Source organism: Trichechus manatus, unplaced genomic scaffold, assembly GCF_000243295.1.
Source record: "Trichechus manatus latirostris isolate Lorelei unplaced genomic scaffold, TriManLat1.0 scaffold00080, whole genome shotgun sequence".
NCBI lineage: Eukaryota > Metazoa > Chordata > Mammalia > Sirenia > Trichechidae > Trichechus > Trichechus manatus.
The window spans coordinates 6,009,368-6,030,379 of record NW_004444016.1 but is presented as its reverse complement, the minus strand read 5'-3'; the positions used below and the strand labels follow the sequence as shown (position 1 = coordinate 6,030,379).

Here is a 21,012-nt window from a genome sequence, read left to right as displayed (position 1 = left end):
TGGTGCTTCTGCCTAGACCGCCATCTTGCCGGAGTCTCCCCAGAACTCTTGAGAGGAAGATCTGGGTGAGTAAGGAAGCTCCTTCCTGAGCTGCAAGGGGCCTGTTTAGAAGTGTATTGCCTGTAGCTTGGAGTAAGGATTGTCTGGGTGGTTTCCCTGGAGCCCCTCTTACTCTGTAGGATCTGACTTACTGTGCTCTCCCCCAAGCCACCAGCACTTATGGGGATAGTTGTACTACCAGTGGGTATAGATGACCTAAAAGAATACCATCTCTGTGTTCTGTATTAAACTTGTTAAATCTCACTGCGTGAAATCTCCCATACACTTTAGCCTAAATTTTCTTCTGCTTAACCTTGTTCCTCCTACCTTGCCTCCCTCAGGTTGCCTGAGACAATTACTCAGAGACATTCTTTGAATAAGTATAGGCCATAGATAATTTCCCTTTAGCCCTCTCTTTTCCATGTTCCCCACCCTATGGTCTCCCTTTAGCTAGTTCTAATTAGCTACTTTGATCCTTTCTCCCAGTCTCTCCTTCTAGCTTGTTAATTACATTTCTCCCCCATGAATTCTTTCTGTGTGATCTTTGTCTACCCAGCCAGAGGAGCTGAGAATGAGAATCTAGGGCCACTCACTGGGAGGTGGTGTGGTCTTCTTTGTCCCCCACCACAGGACAGAAGGTGGTAAGAATCCTCAGCAAAGCCCTTTGGTAAAACAAGTATTGGTAGGTTGCTGAGAGTGAGCGCATCAGAATTCTTACTGTGACTTTGACTGAGGGTTGTTTTCTGCTGTGTTGTGAGGGTGGCATGAGTATGGCTGTTCACTCTTGCCCCCATTCCTAGGCTCCCCTGTTGGATGGCCTGGACAGACCCATGCCCCCCACTCTTCTAGTGCAAAGGACAAGATCATTTCTCCCTCCAGGTTAGATTAGGGCTGCGTGAGATGGAGCCTCTTGAGGTGGGGGGAGGAGGAACTACCGTTTGAGGAGCCTGGAAGCCTAGGTATTCTGTCTTTCTTAGAGGTAAAATAAAAACAACAACTTTTATTAAATAGTATAATATAATAAAACTATTATTTGAATGCTTGGTATTTGTCAGGAACTGTGCTAGTCTTTCTGTATATATTATCATATTTCATCCCACAGCGATCCCATGAGATAAATATTATCATTAATCCCCATTTTACAGATGAAGAAACTGAAGTCCAAAGATGTTTAGTAACTTATCATAGTCACATAGCTTGAAAACACTAGAACTAGGACTTGAACCCAGGTCTCTCTGACTCTAGAACAGCTCTTACTAGTTTGCTTACTGAGTTTAGATTTGTTGGTGAAAAAAAAGTTAAGATCATTGGCTCTGAACTGTTCCCCCCCGCCCAAAAAAAAAAAAAAAATCCCCTATGGTAAGATGTCATCTGTTCACCCTCAATGTGGAAGAGGTTTTCTGAATGGAGATTATAGAAACTGGTCTGGTATGGTGCTGTGGATCTTTACATATCTTAGCAGCTAGAAATCTTCTACATAAAAAAAAGATAAATTCTGATAAATCCTCAACTTGTGTTAATTCTTAATTCACTTTTCTGACAGTTTCATCTCTCAGAAGGTTAGAGAAGCAATAAGGAAAAGGACGTCACTGAAATTATATTCTGAGCAGCAGGAAGGATTTGTTTGGTGCAATGAAAGTGTTAGGAACCCTGGCAGAAACTGACCATGTTTGGAGAAGCCAAGGAGAATGCACAACTCTCTGAGTTTTGGGGGAAGCAGATTTCAGAAGGTCCAGGGAAAAGTAGATATGAACTCTGGGCAAGAGTTTCTTGAGGAAAGCTAGTTCACAGTCTGAGAAATGAAATGTGCGTAATAGAGTCACAAGTGATTACTGCAAGGAGCAAGAAAGGAGACATCTACAGAGATGAACATGGCTGCATGGGGAGCAGTTAGAATTGAAATTTTGTCTGAGAGATGAAACAAGGAGCCTATAACCAAGAACAAATACAGTAGAATGGCGTAAACCTCTGAGAACACTGTCAGGAACACCAGATGGGTAAGACCTGGGAGATGCTAAGAGCTGTAAAAGGACTTGAGCAGTTAGTGTTTAGAGTGAGAGGAATGGCAAGGAAGGCTTAGGCCACCTGCTTCTGTCAGATGATTCAGTGTAGCAAATGATAGAAAGTGCATCTCAGTTCTCCTATTTCTATTTTGTCTCTCTGACTTGTCTTTCAGGGAGAATAGCCTTCCTGCCAGAAAGAGTAAAACAAACATGGTTAAGAGGAACTTGACCCCAAAAGTGTGGGAAGGAGTAAAAGAGCAATCTAGCCTCTCCAAATTAGTTAGAGTCTGAAAAATAAAATGCCAGGTGAAAACTTATGTACATCATCATGAGACCTGTGTGTGTGTGTGTGTGTGTGTGTGTGTGTGTGAGAGAGAGAGAGAGAGAATCTTTATGGCATCATGGGGGTTAAGAGATGGTTTTTAAGATGACAGGGAGTTTTTGAGACTTGGGATTTGTGAATATTTCTAAAGAGAACAGTTGATCTTTTGGAACTAGCATGGGCTCCATAAGAACAAGCCTTGCCAGACTAACTTAATTCTTTCTTTTCTTTCTTCTCATTTTCCTTCCTGCTTTCTTCCTTCCATATATATATAGAAAAGTACACCAATCTTGTGGTACCACTTAATGAATTATTAAAAGTGAACACACCCATGCAACCATCACCTAGGTCAAGAAATAGAACATTATCAGCACCCCAGAAGACGCCTTCATGTTCCTTCACAGTTCTGATTTCCTTTTTCAGAAAGACAAAAGGTAGCCTGGGAGTTCAGGTCCACGTTATAGACAGAAGGAGTCTGCATTTCAGGAAAGCATTTGACAGAATCTCACGATAACCTAATGGGGTCAGGTAGAGAGATGATGATAAAGGGCATGAGGATTTATAGCTTCTTGAACAGTCAGACCTAATGAGTGTTTGTTTATAAAGGGTTCACAGTGTCAGCAGAGTCTTAATGGTCGTGATGTGCCAAAGGGTTCCATGTCAGACTATCAGAATACCAACGTGTATTCTAGTTCTTATGTGAGGACATGGGGGCAGATGACACCAATCAGGGACCAGTGTGTTGGATACATGACAAGTGAGAATCCGAAAGAATAGTGACAGGCTAGGATGAAGGGCCCAGGTAGCAATGTGACATTTTTTATGTTGTTGTTGATAAATTTTTACTTTTATAGGTAATCCATATTCATTGTTTTTAAAAAAAAGAAAAAGATAATCTTACCACCCAGAAACAAATATATGGTATCATATCACCTATACTGTTTGTAACTTGCTTTTTGCCTGCTGACATTTAATATCTATTCTTTAATAAGAAATATAAAGCCCTGTACTTGGGTGCAGGGCCATGTTGGGGAACCCCTGGCTTATCAGAGGAGTATGTGAATAGCTTCCAGTGGCTTGACTTTAGTAGACCCAGACAGTTCTGTGATGCTACTGCCAAAACATAGAGATGGCCTGGGGCATTAAGCGTAGAGTGGCCCTGGGACACAGGAGACTGGGCCTGCTAGACTCGGGAGGGGGAGGGTTGGGCATGCTGGAGCCCTGCTGGTAGGTTTGGGTGCCACCTCTGTGGGCATTCATCAGTGCATGGAGTTTCCACAGGGCGTTGTCAGGAAGTAAAGGATTTTAAGAGTTACATGATGAATGACTGCCAGATGTTGCTTAGTGCCTGGGGTCTTAAAAGCTTGCAACTGGCTCTCCAAGGTACACCAATTGGTCTCTATTCGCTTGGAGCAACAAAAGAAGAAGGAGAGTCAGAAATAGGAGGAGGATACGGAATATGTGGCTAATTACCTCCATGAACAACTTTCCCCTTTGCCATGAGACCAGAAGAACTGGATGGTGCCTGGCCACCATTACTGAACATTTTGATCAAAGATTGTATAGAAGAATCCTAATCAAACGGGAGAAAATACAGAACAGAATTTCAAATTCTTGTGGAATCCAGATTTTCTGGAGCTGTGGAGGCTGGATGAATCCTCAAAACTATTGCCCTGAGATGATTATCTTTAAACCTTAAACCAAAAATACCCCCTGAAGTCGTCTTAAGAGGAAAGGATGATTGTAGGGTCCCATGATGCCAGATTATGAGAGGGTAGCTCTATCTGGGCAGTTGGCTGCTCCTAAACTTCAGAAGGGCTGGCTTGTCGGGGCAGGATCCTCTCTACTTTGAGAGGGTGGACTTGGGACCAAAAGGTATACATTTCAAGAAAGCAGCAGATTTCAGCTCAGTATCAGAAGATGTTTTTCCAATGATTGGAACAGTTTAAAACTAGCATAAGGCTAGTTTTTTCAAGACTGCTCAGCGAACTGTCAGGGTTGCTGTAGTGGATAAAATGTTGAGCGTCGGGTCTAGTTATCCCAGGTGCTGGTCCTCAGAACAGTAACTGGCCAAATGGTAATATCATGGGGGCGGCGGGGGGGTGGGGTGGGCAATTCATTTATGAAGAATCAGATGTTTGAGCCCTGTCCTCTGAGATTCTGATTTAGTATGTGTAGAGTAGGGTTTAGAATTGGTAATTTAATAAATTGCCCCAGGTGCTCCTTGGAGAAGTGGCTGAGTCCAGGACTGGGACAGGAAAAGTACAAGATCTTGTACGAGAACATCTTGTGCCAGAAAATAAGGAAGTACTCGAAAGAATGATGGAAATATGTCAAAAAGACACAGAAGCCAGCATGAAAATGTTCCCTGGTGGTTAAATCAGGGATAATTTGAGCATCAAAATAGATAATGATGAAAGGAGTTTATAACCCATAGATTAAATAAGAATCCATGAATCCATGCTGATAAGTAATAAATGAGTGAATAAATAGATGGGGAAGAAGGGAAAATCTCCTCAGTTAGACTTCCAAAAATTAATATAGAAGGAATGATGGAGTTAGAAGGTCGTTTGACAAATATCATAGTAATAATTTAAGCAAGAATTGGCAATGAATGCTAGAACTAGCAGGTGAAAGTTTGATGAAGAATAGGTTGTGTTCATAATCACAGAACCTCTCTCCACAAAATATTTATAATTTCAGAAGGACAAATAGTATCTTTACAATGGAAAACTCTGGCAGATACCACTGTAACCAAGTAATCAAAGTGAACATGACCAGTCATGTGATAGTTGACATCATACGACTCCTGATAAGATGTGTTGAGAAGGACATAACATCGCTTTTGTGGCATTCCTGCCAAAATGCATAACCTCAATCTAATCATCATCAACATCAGTCATATCCAAAGTGAGGGACCTTCTACAGCATAACTGTCCTTGCTCTTGTCTGTCTTGAAAGACAAAGATAGACTAAGGATATTTTCCAGATTAAAGGAGATTGAAGAAACATGCTACTAAATGCATGGCGTGGTCCTGGACTAAGATTATTCTAAAAATGCTATTATTCAGACAGTTGGCAAAATTGGAACATCTACAGATCATCATGTCAATGTTAGTTTCCTGATTTTGATAATTTCTTAAGAAATACACACTGATACGTTTAGAGGTAAAGGGCATCATATCTGTAACTTACTCTCAAATGTTTCAGAAAAAGAAAATAACGTGTAATTATAGGTTGTTTTGTTGTTAGGTGCCATCGAGTTGGTTCCGACTCATAGTGACCCTGTGTACAGCAGCACATAGTACAACACTGCCTGGTCCTGCGCCATCCTCACAATCGTTGTTATGCTTGAGCCCATTGTTGCAGCTACTGTGTCAGTCCATCTCATTGAGGGTCTTCCTCTTTTTCACTGACCCTCTACTTTACCAAGCATGATATCTTTCTCCAAGGACTGACCCCTCCTGATAACATGTCCAAAGTATGTGAGACGTAGTCATGCCATCTTTGCTTCTAAGAAGCATCCTAGTTGTACTTCTTCCAAGACAGATTTGTTTGTTCTTTTGGCAGTCCATAGTATATTCAGTATTCTTCACCAACACCATAATTCAAAGGCGTCAGGTCTTCTTCAGTCTTCCTTATTCATTGTCCAGCTTTCACATGTGTATGAGGCAGTTGAAAATACCATGGCTCGGGTCAAGCGCACCTTAGTCTTCAAGGTGACATCTTTGCTTTTCAACACTTTAACGAGGTCTGTTGCAGCAGATTTGCCCAATGCAATGCATCTTTTAGTTTCTTAACTGCTGCTTCCATGGGTGTTGATTGTGGATACAAGTAAAATGAAATCCTTGACAAGTTCAATCTTTTCTCCATTTATCATGATGTTGCTGGTTGATCCAGTTGTGAGGATTTTTGTTTTCTTTATGTTGAGGTGTAATCCATACTGAAGGCTGTGGTCTTTGATCTTCATCAGTAAGTGCTTCAAGTCCTCTTTGCTTTCAGCAAGCAAGGTTGTGTCATCTGCATAACGCAGGTTGTTACCGAGTCTTCTTCCAATTCTGATACCCTGTTCTTCTTCATATAGTCCAGCTTCTCAGATTATTTGCTCAGCATACAGATTGAGTAAGTATGGCGAAAGGATACAACCGTGATGCACACCTTTCCTGACTTTAAACCAGGCAGTATCCCCTTGTTCTGTTTGAACAACTGCCTCTTGATCTATGTACAGGTTTCTCATGAGCAAAATTAAGTGTTCTGGAATTCCCATTCTTCACAATGTTATCCATAATTTGTTATGATACACACATTCGAATGCCTTTGCATAGTCAATAAAACACAGGTAAGCATCTTTCTGGTGCCCTCTGCTTTCAGCCAGGATCCATCTGACATCAGCAGTGATATCCCTGGTTCCACGTCCTCTTCTGAATCCAGTTTGAATTTCTGGAACTTCCCTGTCGATATACTGATGCAGCCACTTTTGAATGATCTTAAGCAAAATTTTATTTGCGTGTAATATTAATGGTATTGTTCAATAATTTCTGTATTCGGTTGGATCACCTTTCTTTGGAGTGGGTACAGATATGGATCTCTTCTAGTCAATTGGCCAGGTAGCTGTCTTCCAAATTTCTTGTCATAGACGAGGGAGCACTCCAGTACTGCATCCATTTGTTGAAACATCTCAACTGGTATTCCATCAATTCTTGGAGCCTTGTTTTTCACCAGTGCCTTCAGTGCAGCTTGGACTTCTTCCTTCAGTACAATCAGTTCTTGATCATATGCTACCTCCTGAAATGGTTGAACTTTGACCAATTGAATAGTGACTCTGTATTCTCTCCATCTTCTTTTGATGCTTCCTGCATCATTTAATATTTTCCCTGTAGAATCCTTCAGTATTGCAGCTCAAGGCTTGAATTTTTTTTTCAGTTCTTTCAGCTTGAGAAATGCTGAGCATGTTCTTCTTTTTTAGTTTTCTGTCTCCAGGCCTTTGCACATGTCATTGTAATACTTTACTTTGTCTTCTCGAGCCGCCGTTTGAAATCTTCTGTTTCTGCTCTTTTACTTCATCATTTCTTCCTTTTGCTTTAGCTACTAGACGTTCAAAAGCAAGTTTCAGAATTTCTTCTGACATCCATTTTTGTCTTTTCTTTCTTTCTGTCTTTTTAATGACCTCTGGCTTTCTTCACGTATGATGTCCTTCTACAGCTCGTCTGGTCTTTCGGTCATTAGTGTTCAGCGTGTCAAATCTGTTCTTGAGATGGTCTCTAAGTTCAGGTGGGATATACTCAAGGTTGTACTTTGGCTCTTGTGGACTTGTTTTAATTTTCTTCAGTTTCAACTTGAATTTGCATAGGAGCAATTGTTGGTCTGTTCCGCAGTCAGCCCTGGCCGTGTTCTGGCTGATGATATTGAGCTTTTTCATTGTCTCTTTCCATAGATGTAATCGATTTGATTCCTGTGTATTCCACCTGGTGAGGTCCACACCTATAGTCGCCATTGATGTTGGTGAAAAAAGGTATTTGCAATGAAGAAGTCATTGGTCTGGCAGTTATATAGAGAGAGAAAATGAAAAAAGCAAATGTGGTAAAAATGTTAACAATTGGTAAATCTCTGTGGGAGTTCTTACTATTCTTACAACTTTTGTGAAGTTATTTTTTTGTATAATTACTTTTCTGTGATTATTTTTAAGTGCCCAGTCTGAAATGATTAAGGAAGAAAAAAGTCCCTGGTGATTGTGAGGCGGAGTTAAGTTTGAGAGCCAGCAGATGTTTGTTTGGAAGATTCCCTCTGAGGGCCTCCTTATCTCTCCAGAAGTGGGAGATTTCACCACATGCTTGTGGCTGGGAAGAGGCCCCGGAGTGAGCACTATGATGTGGTGAACTGTGAGCTTTCCACATTTGTTTGCATGATTGGCTTCTGATTGGAGTCTGTATATGAATGGGTGAACTGATACGCTCACGTTCCCCCAGTATCCAGGTGGAATTTCTGAAGGGCCCAATGTACTTCCCACCACACTTACATTAGGCCAGATGTTTTGTTTCTCTTGGGGGCTTCACCTTCATGTGGAAGGTATGTGGCATTTATTTTTCTGGTGAACCTATTCCATTCTTATTCAAGTTGTTAATTGTCCGTATCTTGATGGATTGATTGATTGCCTAACCCCATTAATCCCTAGATGGTAGGCTAATATAGATCTCTGTTGAACCTATTTGAAGATAACATGTTCTGCAAATGTGTTTCACAGATGATCAAAGCTACAGGCTAGGATACAGACAAGGTGGGGCCAGCAGAGAAGGACTCTTTCTAGGCAAGATGGTGAACATGCACAGCTTCACCAGGCAGGATCGTAAATGATTCTAAGCTGACCACAGCTGCCCGTGGCATCTCTTCCCCCACCTGCACAGTGTCTTCTGGGGCATTTCAGAAGACAGCAGCAGAGTTTTCTCCTTTCTCTGTTATTAAGACAATAAAAAGGAATAATATTTGTCTGTCTTAGGAATATTGTGAGGACTCATGAGAGAGCGAGCACAGATTCTACTGTGTCCTCATTGTCCTGTGGAGAAGCCTAGGTCCAGGTTTTGACTGGGAGTCTGGATGACACAGGCTCTGCTTATGGGGTTTCACCTTAACGTTTCCATGTCCCCCATCTAACCAGTCAATCTAATCCTTGTTTCCCATCCCAGAGCGCTGCCTTTTCTGGGTTTTCTCCTTTTCCCTGATTCAGACTCCTTTTCCAGCCCTTGTTTCAGTTCATCCGAGCAGAGTTTCTGTGCACATCCTGATGCTTTGCACTCACCCTTGGTGCCCGTAGGCTGTGTGAGCTGTGCAGTCAGACAGTATCCCACACTCAGAAGGGCCCTGTGCTAGGTTTCATGCCCTTCTCTCACCATCTTGAAATGCTTATAATTTTCGAACAAAGGGCCTTGCATTTTCATTTTGTGCTGGGCCCTACAGGGTGCCAAGGATGGAAAAGGGCAGCTCCTGGGTCTGTAGTGGGCAGCGTTCTCATGGGGCCCTTGCTGGCTTGGCGGCTAACCCTGAGATCAGCTCATTTCTCCCCCCACCCCCACTTGCTCAGCTTTAGTTAGCTAAAGTATGACCTCTGACCCTTGGCAGATTGCCCACCCTGACCCAAACTGTGGTTTCTGCAAATGCAATCACTTCCATTTCTGCAATCTCCCTACCACCCCCCCTGCAAGATTTACAGCGCAGCAGCTGCTGCTGTCCCTCTGCACACAGACAGCTGACTTGCCTGCTGATTGTGAATATCCCAGTAATCCAAGTGCTAATGGTATTTATTCAGTCCAGCCAGCTTAGCCCTGAACAAGGTTTATTCTCATTTATCGTGTCGGAGACAAGCTACATCCTTAATATCCTTCTGTTGACTTTGAGCACACCAACTCCACTGATGTCACTGGGAGGCATACCAGGCCTCTGCCCTTTTAACCCACTCAGATCCCCAACTGTCAGGGCACCCACTTGCCAGCCAGCAAGACTGCCTCCCACCCCTGGCATGAGCTGCAGCTCTGGTCCAAAGTCTATAGGGTGAGAAGGGGATGGGGCCAGTATCTCAAGGCTGAATTAAGTTGTGTTCTGAAGGACTAGGTCTGGCCTCTTTCTGTAGGAAACCCACTGTAATTATAATCTTTCAGCCACAACCCAGTGGCCAGCATTTTGGCATTCATTAGTTCTTCTCTCCTTATGAGGTATTTTTAGCTCAGCCTCACAGGTAGGGAGACTGAAGTGAAGGCACTTGCCCAAGGTCATCAGCCATTGTTCACAGAATTCCCGCCAAGGGTTCTCCCTGCCTCGCTTTGCTCCTCCCCTAGGCCTCATCAGAGCTCTTTTGGTCATTCTCCCCTGAAAAGCATACAGCAGTGAGCCTCCAGAGCCCAAGGCTGAGCTGCCTTGGGAGAGAGTATCTGTTTCTTGGAGCAGGTCAGTGTCTGGTGAGGGCAAGACTGCTTGGAGGCTCCTGGCTCTGCGCCCCTGCATGATGCACCTGGGGGGGTCACGATCACAGGCCGGGTTTTTGCCACCCTCCCTCTGCTGTGTGTCCTCAACCCCTGACTGGGCAGCACTAAAGGGCTGGTATTCAGAGGGATGTTTCTTGGGGGCAGGGTGTCTGAGGAGCCCCTGAAGCCGTGAGGGCCTTGGGGCAGGGCCCAGAGTGAGTATGGGCACCCTCTTTAAATTGGTAACGAGAAACGGCTAGGCCGGGCGCAGGCGCAGGCCCATGCTTGGCCCCCGGTCCTGCTCCACACACCCAGCTCCTGCAGGGACTTAGGAAAGTGACCCCAGCAACTTGAAAAGGTCATCAGGTTCTCTCTCTTTTCTCTCTGGTATACTTAGTTTGAGCTCTGTTCTCTCCTACTGTAGATGGGCTTCCCTCCATGGAGATGGGTGGAGGAGAGTGCCTGAGGGAGGGAGGGTGGGTGGGGTAGGAATCAAGCTGCTGCTGGCATGGCTTTAGACAGCTCCTGGTTTATATCCATCTATATCCTGGAGAAGGGAGTTTTTCTCTATACTGGTTCCAGTGTAGAAAATGGAAAGGTTTTGACAGGCCAGCCCTGTGGCTTAGGAAGTTGGGCTCAGTACATTGGATCACAAGGAGAAGGAGTGGAGCAGCTTCTCAAAGAAAGGGAGGAAAAGGATCTCAATACTAGAACATGGGGAAGAAGGGATCCTGGGCAGATACAGGTACACACCACATAGCCAGAACCGACCAGAACTGAAGGGGGGCTCTGCCTGGCTCAGAATGTCCCCCTGCTCGTCTTCCGGGGTATGGCGCTTCTGCTGGACCCTCTCTGGTGTCTAGGTACCCTGTGGCTCTTGTTTCTGACTCCACACTTTGAACAGCCTGTCTGCTTGCTGGTCAGGGTCTGGATCCTGCGTTGCCCCTCCTCAGTCCCAGCCAGCAGACCTCCTTGGCACACAACCAGCCTGGCCTCCTGACCTGTCTTGGGGTCTGGCTGAGAGCCACACCTCTCAGACTCATTTTCCACGACACCCAGGGCAACTTCCTGAGGAGTGATTTCTTTGCCTCTCTGCACAAGCTCATGCTGTTCCCTGAGCACCTGCCCTTCCTCCTGTCCATGAGCTATTCCCCTCTCCTGTACTCCAGGGCTTGTGCAGGCTCACCTCTCCCATGCAGCCCTCCCAGCTCTTCCAGCCCACACTTTCCCTTTCTTTCTCTGAACCCGCAGAGACCTTAGGCTCAGAGCCATCTCTGGTGTGGCATAAAGTTATATAGCCATTCATTCATTCATTCACTCACTCACTCTGAAACCTGTCATTAAAATTTTATGTTGTTAGGTGCCGTCAAGTCAGTTCCGACCCATAGTGACCCTCTGTACAACAGAAGGAAACACTGCCCAATCCTGTGCCATCCTCATAATCTTTGCTATGTTTGAACTCATTTTTGCAGCCACTGTGTCAGTCCGTCTCGTTGAGGGTCTTCCTCTTTTTCACTGACCCTCTGCTTAGAGTGTGGTCTGTTTCATATGTATGGGTCCTGTCTTGACCAGTGTTAGGGGGCAGAGAGCAGGTGCTTAACTTCCCCAGGGATCTGTCTGCCTTGTGGGGCTTCTCTGAACGGTTGGTTGTGGCTTGTCCTAGAGCAAAATGCTGCCTGGCCTGCTAGCCCCTGGCAGGGCTACCATGGGCAAGAAGTATCAGGAAGCCATCTTGCTCATGTCTTCAGAAGGCCTTTGGCATCTTTTCTTTACTCCCAATCAGTTTATTCTTTCTCTGGAGGTCCCAGGGGTTTGCCTATGCAGTACGTACCCTCCTCTTTTGCCCCTGTTACTTATCGTTTGTGCTTGATTCCTTACGGGTTTGCATCTTTTCTACCAAGTCAGACCCTGGTGGGTAGAGTCCGCATGCTGACTCTGCCCCTCCATCTCCACCCCAGCAGTACCTGTGTTGGTGACAGGGTGCTGCCCGAGGAGGTGCCCAGGGAGGCCTGAGGGTTGTCCCTGGGCCCAGCATGCTCAGGACGAGTGCTCCTGGGACACTCCCTCTATTTCTGGGCTCTGATCTGGCCTTCTGGAATTGGCTGGGTGATTTTTCTCTTCTCTGGACCTTATTCTCAGCAGATCTGTAAGCAAGGATGGAGCTTCGTGTGCTGTCTCTGAGGGCCTTCTCTCTGCCTCCCCGTGGGCTGTGAGTAACGGGGCTCCTCGTTGGTGCTCCCTGAGGTGGATGCGACACCAGTCCACGCTGCCCCCCTTCTTTGGGAGGCAGCATTTGACATCTGTGTGAATTTCTCAGAGTGATCATCGTCTTTTCCGATACCCTGCCTGTCTCGGGTGAGCGTTCCTCAGGCACATGATGGCAGAGGGGGCCCTAATTAGCTCACGTTTTGATGAAGCAGCTGCTTACCTCAAGTCGCTGGAGCAGAGGCCAAGGGGAGGCTGAGCTCCCAGCTTCTCGTGTCACTCCCACATGCCTGTCTAGAGAGCTGTCAGCCTGTCTTCCCAGGGCCCAGCCCATCTCCAGGCTGCTCCTCAGACACAGGGTGGTGTTGCAGTGAGACAGGCTGGTACCCCTGCACTTTCTTTCTGGATGCAGAGGGATGAAGGAGCCTCCCATTTTACAGCAGGGAAATGGGGCTCAGAGTGCTAGTCTGCTTTGAACCTTGTAGCTGGTCCCTGGTTGGAATAGACTGACTCCGACCCATCACCATTCCATTCTGCCAGCTTTTATGGAGCACACTGTGTGCCAGGCCCTCTCCTGTGGGCAGCACCTCAGGGTGCCATCTCTCTTGTTGCCTGCCTCCTGTTTTTCTGGGTTTCTGGCTAGGATCCTACTCCCTGTGGTCTGTCTGTGCTTCCCCACAGCTGCCTCATACTCCAGGATGCTGGGAGGGCATCCTGCCAAGGCTGGGGGTTAGAGGAACAGGTATTTCTTGGGTCTCCAGGGAGCTTGTGGCCTTCCTAGGGTAAGGAAGCCAGAGACAGGCGGGGACTTCTTTGCCCTTGGTGGGTTGTTTGGCTGGTGTGACAGCCACTTTAGTGCCCTCCCCCTCTGGCCTGGCCCCTCCCCTTTGCTGTTGGCCTTAGATGTTTGCATACCTCCACCCCTCCCCTGCCTCTTTGGTGGGCTACTGTGTCTTGGGAGCCTTGACCTTCCCTGAGGGCCAGAGTATATGGGGTCCCTGTGCTTGGCTTTTGCTTCTTAATTGAGCACCAGTTTGCTCTTAGGAAGCAAGGAGCCAGCAAAAGGGTATCCTGCTTGGGTTCCAGGCTGTGTTCCCAGCCTGGCACCCTTGCCCTAATGGAGGTCACTCCCTCTAGGCATCCCCGTCCTTTCATCCAGGAGGGTTGGGCCTGAAATGTTTGTTTTTATCTCATCACTGTTTCCCCTGCCCAGAATGGGAGAGGAGTTCCACAAGCAGCACTGGGTTTCACATTTATTGGTTCCTTCCCCATTGTCCGAAGCCCTGCTATGTCACAGGCTTTGCTAAGCACTGAGAGTACAGGGACAGAGAAAATGGCAGTAGCTACTCTCATCAAGTAGATAGCCTGGTGGGGAGACAGATGAGTTGGTCCTGTTCTAGGATCTACTCAGGTATTCTGAGGCTCCCTGGACCTTGCTCTTTATTCCTGCATTCATCCCACAAGTGTTTACTGAGCGCTATCTGAGCACCAGACCCCTGTTCTTCCCAGAAGAGGAGAGGATGGGATCCTTGCCCCTGCCCTCAAGGAGCTCCTAGCCCAACGCGGGGCAGACCCATTAGTAATATCCCCCAGTGTGGTACGTGCCTGGGATCCTGGAAGAGGGAGCATCTATCACTGGCTTGGGGTGTGTCGGGGACAGCTTCCCACAGGAGGGACCCCGAAGAAGCCCCTTTGGAATTGGAAGGATCTTATATGATGGTAGAGGTGATTTGCCTTCCCAGATCAGCTCCAGCCCATTGTCTACTGTGGAGTTGGAGGCAGGCAGGGGGCCCTTGGCCCTGTCTTCTATGCCATGGGCTGTTGTATCTGGGGGCCCCACACCAACTGGTCTTTGTTTCCCCAGCTAAGTTCCAGCTTGTTTGGATGGGACCCTCCCTTGTGTCCTTTGTATCCCCAGGATGGCTGGTGTGGTGTCAGCTCCCTAACCACCTGATACCTGGGCTGGCAGAGTGCACGGAGTGCCCCCACATTGGTGAGCAGGTGCAAGATGATGCTTTTCTCTGCTTCCTCCTCCAGCAACCCAAAGGTCCAGGTGGAGGCCATTGAGGGAGGAGCCCTGCAAAAGCTGCTGGTCATCTTGGCCACCAAGCAGCCTCTTGCCACAAAGAAGAAGGTGTGTTTCCACCCCGACCTCGCTCCTAGCCCCCAGCAAGCCTGTGGAACCTGAAAGGAAGGGGTCCCTTTCCACAGAGGCTGTGCATGTCACCCTTGGGAGCCTGAATGGTCATCCGCTAGGTGGTGTGGGGTGGAGGGCAGACTTAGCTAAGGCTGAGTTGGCACGGCAGCGTGTGAGGGGTCTGGGGCCTGGGCTCAGCTGCGGGTGTCCAGGCTGGGGCTCCACCCCTTGGCTTCCCATCCTGGGCCTCCGTTTACCACCCTTTGTCCACTGGGTGATGAATATGTCTGAGGTCCTTCCCGGCTCTCACAGCCTTGGGTTTTGAGCTGGATGGGCTGCCCAGGAGTGTAGCTGTACCTGAGGATGTTGAGTGGGGCCAGGGAGAATGGAGGTTGTGCTGGGGCCATGGGGGCACCTCCAGCTGCCTTTTCTAGGCCTTGGGGCAGGCCCAGCTCTGTGTGGTCCCTCACCTGGCCCTTAGTCTGTGCCTCCCAGGTCCTGTTTGCTCTGTGCTCCTTGCTGCGGCACTTCCCCTACGCTCAGCAGCAGTTCCTAAAGCTGGGGGGGCTGCAGGTCCTGAGGAGCCTGGTGCAGGAGAAGGGCACGGAGGTGCTGGCCGTGCGCGTGGTCACTCTGCTCTATGACCTGATCACTGAGAAGGTGAGTACCCAGGCCTCACTTTGCTTTGTGTTTGCTTCTGGCCGTTTGACCCTTGTTCCCTCCTAAGTCTCTTCCATTCGTCCATCCATCTGTCCGTCCTCGTAACTGAGTGTTCTGAGCAAACATGTCCAGCCAGGGCTGGCAGACAGAAATGCTAACCCAGGGTGCCTGAGACATCAGGGAGGGACTGCTAAGCTGAAACCTGAAGATTGGTCAGGAGGGGGACAGGCCAGGTTAGGGGCTTGGCGCTGGAGGTGGTTAGGACCAAATGTCCAGGTGGAGGGCCCAGCATGATTGAAGGCCAGAAACAGCCAGCATCAGGGCCTTCATGGAAACACAGGGTCGTCTGGCTGAAGCAGCAAGAAGGGCGGTAAGAGCAGGTGGGATGGAGCAGCTGAGCCTGGGTGCCACTTAAGGGCTTGAGGCCGTCACAGCAGCCCGGAAACCAGGAGACAGGGCTGGAATGACGCTGACTGTTAAGATTCTAGAAGCTTGGAGGAGCCTTCTTTGGGAGCTCTGGCTCCAGGCAGCGGCTCGGAATCGCTGCCCTCAAGAACCCCAAGGACCTCAATTGCCTGCTGGCTGGCAGGAACTTAGTGCCCAGCCCACTTTAGTCTTTCCAATCCTGAGAACTAGCCAGTCCTGGATTCTGAATTCAGCTGCTGCAGAGAGCACTGGCAGGGCTTTCTCATTGCCTCTCTCGGGCCACGCTCTCACGGAGCTGCTGACTGCCAATTGGTGGAGCCACAGTCTCCACAGAGCCACCAACTGCTGATTGGTGGAGCCACACTCTCCACAGAGCTGCCAACTGCCGATTGGTGGAGCTGGGTGGGCAGCACTGGGGCTGTGCTGAGTGTGGGAGGCCGAGGCTCCTTCCTACCCTCCCATGCTCTGCACTCCCCCTCCTCCCTGGCCTTCCCTCCTAAAGCAGAGGTCTGTCTCCGTCTGCCATTCGCTCTCTGCCCTTCTGTCTGTCTCTCTCGGCCTGTCTTGTCTCTCAGTCTGTTTCTCTGTTTTGGTCCAAGCTGCAGAAACCCAGTTCTCAGATAGCAGGCAGCCATGTGGTGCTCAGATCCACTTAATGAAGCCTGGGCACAGTCTGCAGCCCAGGAGGGGCCAGCAAGCCTGGGGATGGACATGTGCATTGGCCTGGCATTTCCCAGGAGAGACTGACCTTTCTCTTCTAATGTCTTGGATTTGTGTCCGTCTGCTGCCCAGTGTGGGTGTCACAAGCACGGTGGCACTGACCCATCAGTGAGCACTCCCGCTGAGCGGTCTCCCCAAGGCTGCACTAGTGAGTCGGAGTCGGGAGCCCGCCTTGACAGCCTTAGGGCTCCATCACGATGGGGAGGAGGACTGTGCAAACAGTACAGGGGACCATTGTCCTCCGTGGAGAAAGAGTGGAGGAGCTCAGTCAGGGGGCTTTAGGACAGACGTCAGGGCGTACTCATGGTTGAGGGCAGCCAGGGCTTTTCTCTTCTTGCAGTTCCTAAGAAAGAATGAAGAACTGGCTAAACTGGGGTGGCCCCAGAGCTGCTGTAAGGTGGAGGTGGGTCAGGATGCCCCCTGGGCCGCATGCACCTCAAAGGCATGGTTGGTGTGGGGACTGCAGCTGAATGCAGAATCCGCGTCAAGAGTGTGGGCCCACCTCAGATTGCAGGGACCCTGGATCCCCCTTCTGTGGTCACCAGGCCCCAGGCATTTCCATCTCTGTCCCTTGGGCCATGGCAGGACCTCTACTGAGAGAGCATGCCCTGGCGGTCTGGGGGCTGCTGCAGAGGTGGGATGCCCACCTGGATCGTGAGCACTGTGACCCTGCCTGCCAGTGCTCCTTCCACAGCATTACTGGGAGTCTGGCCTGCTGTGTGAGGTGCTGGGGAGATAGTCTGCGGCCCCTGCCCTCCTGGCACTTCCAGGCAGATGCTTATCCGAGTCATCCCAGAGCATGTAAGCTAAGGCCTATCAAAGAGTCCTTCTGGGGATCAGGAGGCACTGAGGTCTGAGGGATGGGTCGAGTTACCTGCAGAGGACAGGTGTGGGGTGGGGAGAGCTCCTGAAAGTGGGAACTGCATCTGCAAAGGCTCAGGGGAGAGTTAGTGTGACCAGAGCAGAGAGCAAGGGCGGGTAGAGGGGACACAGCCAAGCGCAGGCAGGGAGGCCAGAAGGGATTTAGCCTTTACCATCAGAAATACCAAGCTGCAAAGGGTCTGAGGCCAACATAAGGTGCTAAGCCCAGGCGTTGTGCTGCAGGGGCTTCCTCAAGTGGTCCACTGCGCCCCCTGATCTTTTCCTGGGCCTCTTTCTTGTTTTTCCAGGCCTCCACACACCTTGTACTCCCCTGGGGTTAGGGCAGGGATTCCTTCTTCCTTTCTTCCTGCAGGTACATTCAGTACAGTGAACATGGGGCACTCTTTCCCGTTTTTAACCTCTGCGTAGCCTACCTCTGAGTAGCCTACCTCTGACATTGAAACAAGCTGGTTACTTGTCAGGTTTCAGGTGTTTTCTTTCCTGCTATGGCAGCCTGGAAGAATTGGTTCCCACCATATTGTACTGATGGGGCTGAGTTTCTGCACATGCCAGACACGGCTGAGCATGTGATGCCCCTGCCCAAACCTTCTGCAGCTCCCCAGGCCCTTGGAGGGGTGCCCCGAGCTCTGCACATTCTGGCCCCAGCCTGGCCCTCAGGCACTCACACTCCATTGTCCAGAACAGCCTGCCTTTCCTCAAATATGAGGTGGGTCCAGTCCTGTTGTGTGGTTCTTCTTATGAGTGGATGGCCTTCCACCTTGTCCATTTGGACAGCTCCCCATTTTACCCCTCAGGATTCAGGAAAATAACACCCTCCCTCCTTCCACCCTCACCCCCTAACAGCAGCAGTTCATTCCTCCCTCTGAGGAAGTGAATCTGGAGTAGTAGTGATGTTGATGATGATGACAGTGATGATGGTGACGATGAGGTATATATGGTGTGATAATACTTGCTATTGTGCTAACATTGGTGGAGGGGGGCACTGTCCACCAGCCACTGGCTGCATGTTCATTATTTCCTTCAGTCCCCCCAGAAGCCCTGAAGGAGTTACATTATCTCTGTTTAAGAAATGGTGATACTGGGTGAGTCTTAGGGAGGTTAAGTAACCAGCCCAAGATCACTGAGCTCATCAGCAGTGGGGCAGGGATGCGAAGCCAGACTGTCTGCCCCACACTGCAGTGTTAGATTAAATTTATTGTGCTAGTTAGGACTGTTCAATTGCTTTTATTCTCCTGCTAGACCTGGAGCTCCTGGAGGGACCATGTCTTTTATCTTGGTTTCTCCAGCACCTGGCGCAGTGCTCAGTTGTTTTTGATGAGTGGTTGGATGAATGGACGGATGGACATATGGATGGGTGGGTGAGCATGTGTGAACCATGAACCCAGTTGCCCGCTCCCATGTAGGTCCTTTGAGGCCCAAGGGGATGGAGAAAGAGGGTGGGCCTCAGGGTTCGCGTCTGACGAGCTGGGCTGGCATTGTGTGCGCTGACTGCTGTCTGTGTTTCCTCCCCATGCCCCCTTCCCTGGCACCTGGCCGTGCGGACGGCAGATGTTTGCCGAGGAGGAGGCTGAGCTGACCCGTGAGACCTCCCCAGAGAAGCTGCAGCAGTATCGCCAGGTGCACCTCCTGCCAGGCCTGCGGGAACAGGGCTGGTGTGCGATCACCGCCAGTCTCCTGGCACTGCCTGAGCACGATGCCCGTGAAAAGGTGCTGCAGACTCTGGGCACCCTCCTGGCCACCTGCCAAGACCACTACCGTCAGGACGCCCAGCTTAGCAGGACGCTGGCCAGCTTGCAAGCGGAGTACCAGGCGCTGGCTGCTCTGGAGCTCCAGGATGGCGAGGAGGAGGGCTACTTCCAGGAACTACTGGGCTCTATCAACAGCTTGCTGCAAGGGCTGAGATGAAGCTCCCGCTCACACCGGACTGGGCTGGGGTGCTGCTAGGGAGGCTGATGGGCACCAGCTGGGTGGGACTCTGCGGGACACCAGGCAGGAGGGAAGACTTCCCTCTGGGGCATGGGGATCATCTGGACAGTGCTAACTTGGCCATTAAATGGAGGCATGAGGGCCATTGTCTGTCTGCTTACTGTGTGTCTGTATCTTAGCTAGTGCAGACCACTCCCCCATCAGTGGTAGTTAGGGGAGCCATTAGGTGACATGCTGGATGTTCAGCCCAGGGCAGCCCCAGTAACAGGCCCCATGGGAGTGGTCTGGGCTCAGAAGTTGGAAACCCCTGGCTGGGACCCAGCTTTTCACACCCAGTAGCTCTGTGACCTTGGGAAGTCACTTCTCTGAGCCTGTTCCTCATCTGTCAAGGGGAGTGCTATTACATGAGAGAAAGCTTGCATAAACCATGACACCAAATGCCTCCACCCTGGCTACAAGGGAAGGTGGGGGCATCTTCTCACTGCCTTCTCTGCCCTGTGACCAGGTAAAAGCATCTAGGCCACTGGTGGTGGTGGAAGCTCGAGGACATCCCACGTGCAAGGGATGCTCATCAGCTCGGGCAGCTGATGGCCACAGGAGCCATTGGGGATGGGGCCTCAGTGAAGAAAGGACACTGAGGCAGATCCCAGACCCTGGAGGCCCTTGGGTGTGGACCTTACATTGGGAGAGGAGGGGTCTTGTTAAAGCTGGCAGTGGGGGCCTTGGCTAGCTCAAGTCTGCCCTTGCCCCTCACCTCTGTCTGTGCTGGACCTAGGCCAAGCCCGAGGAGGAAGCCTCGGAGGCGGGGGCAGCTGAGCCTGAAAGTCCTGGCCCCAACCCCAGAGAGAATGAGCGCAGGCTGGGAGCCTGCTGCAGGTTGCCACGGCAACCCTGGATCCGGACTTTCCTGATTTGGATTCTGGTGTGTTTGTTTTTCAGCCTTTCCAATGCACCAGAGGCTCACTCCTGCTGGCTTAGGCAGCCCCTCCCGGCCTCCAGGAGGTGAAGTCATGAAGGCCAGTGCTGGGGCAGGCCTCTCCTCTCCCTACCTCCAGGCCTAGGATATAGAAATTCCAGCCTTACTGAGCTGAGGGAGAAGCTGAGTCCCAGAGAAACATGGATAAGCAGTGGCCTCCTTTGCTCAGCCTCAGACCCTCTCCTGCTGCGTCACACGCAGCACCAGGTGGCTTGGGAGCAGACCCATGGCCTGCACACAGCTCCTAGCAGGAGGGCAGGAGGGAAGCGGGAACCCCAGGCTGACACTTCCCTAGGGTTGGAAGCCTCAAGGGCTTGGGCACAGTGGGGTTGAGATCTGGGTACCCACTGCCTCTATTTTTACTCTCTCGGTAGCCTTTGGGAGCTGTGGCCAAGGGGTGTGACGTGGGCTGGAAGTTAGGCAGGAAGTGGTAATGGGAGATGTGGGAGCATAATCACCAGAACTGGGTGATGCAACCTCTTACCACCAGGGCCTCCAGGCTGCTGCTTTCTTACTGCCACCCCTGTCGTGTGGTGGGGCCACTGGGCTCTCAACCTGATGGCGAGGACTAGGATGGGAGCTGTGACTGGCGAACACCCTGTAGGCACTGGCTGGTTGTTGATTCCTGGCTCTTCCACTGGGCTATACTAGGTCCTCCATGTGGGAGGATGACAGAGATGGGGAGTAGGGTGGTGGTCCCAGGTCTCTTGGGGGAGGCAGTTACAGTGTGACATGGACTGTGATGGGTGAGGCCTTGGGCCACT

General features: G+C 49.7%; 1 protein-coding gene across 7 annotated transcripts in view; it reads left to right on the top strand.

Annotated features, from left to right (window-relative positions):
- SIL1 (SIL1 nucleotide exchange factor) overlaps positions 1–20,180 on the top strand; it is a 288,848-nt gene extending 268,668 nt beyond the window's left edge. For 2 of the 7 annotated variants that reach the window (XM_023735590.1, XM_023735589.1), the window contains 3 exons: positions 14,559–14,655; positions 15,154–15,318; positions 18,895–20,134. In XM_023735590.1, the coding sequence (XP_023591358.1) occupies positions 14,559–14,655; positions 15,154–15,318; positions 18,895–19,251 (619 nt within the window). In that variant the 3' untranslated portion in view covers positions 19,252–20,134. Of the gene's footprint in view, positions 1–14,558; positions 14,656–15,153; positions 15,319–18,585; positions 18,788–18,894 lie in introns of those variants that run through there. The other 5 variants (XM_023735588.1, XM_023735591.1, XM_023735587.1 and 2 more) reach the window with 5 other exon arrangements.
- Positions 20,181–21,012: the final 832 nt, after the last annotated feature.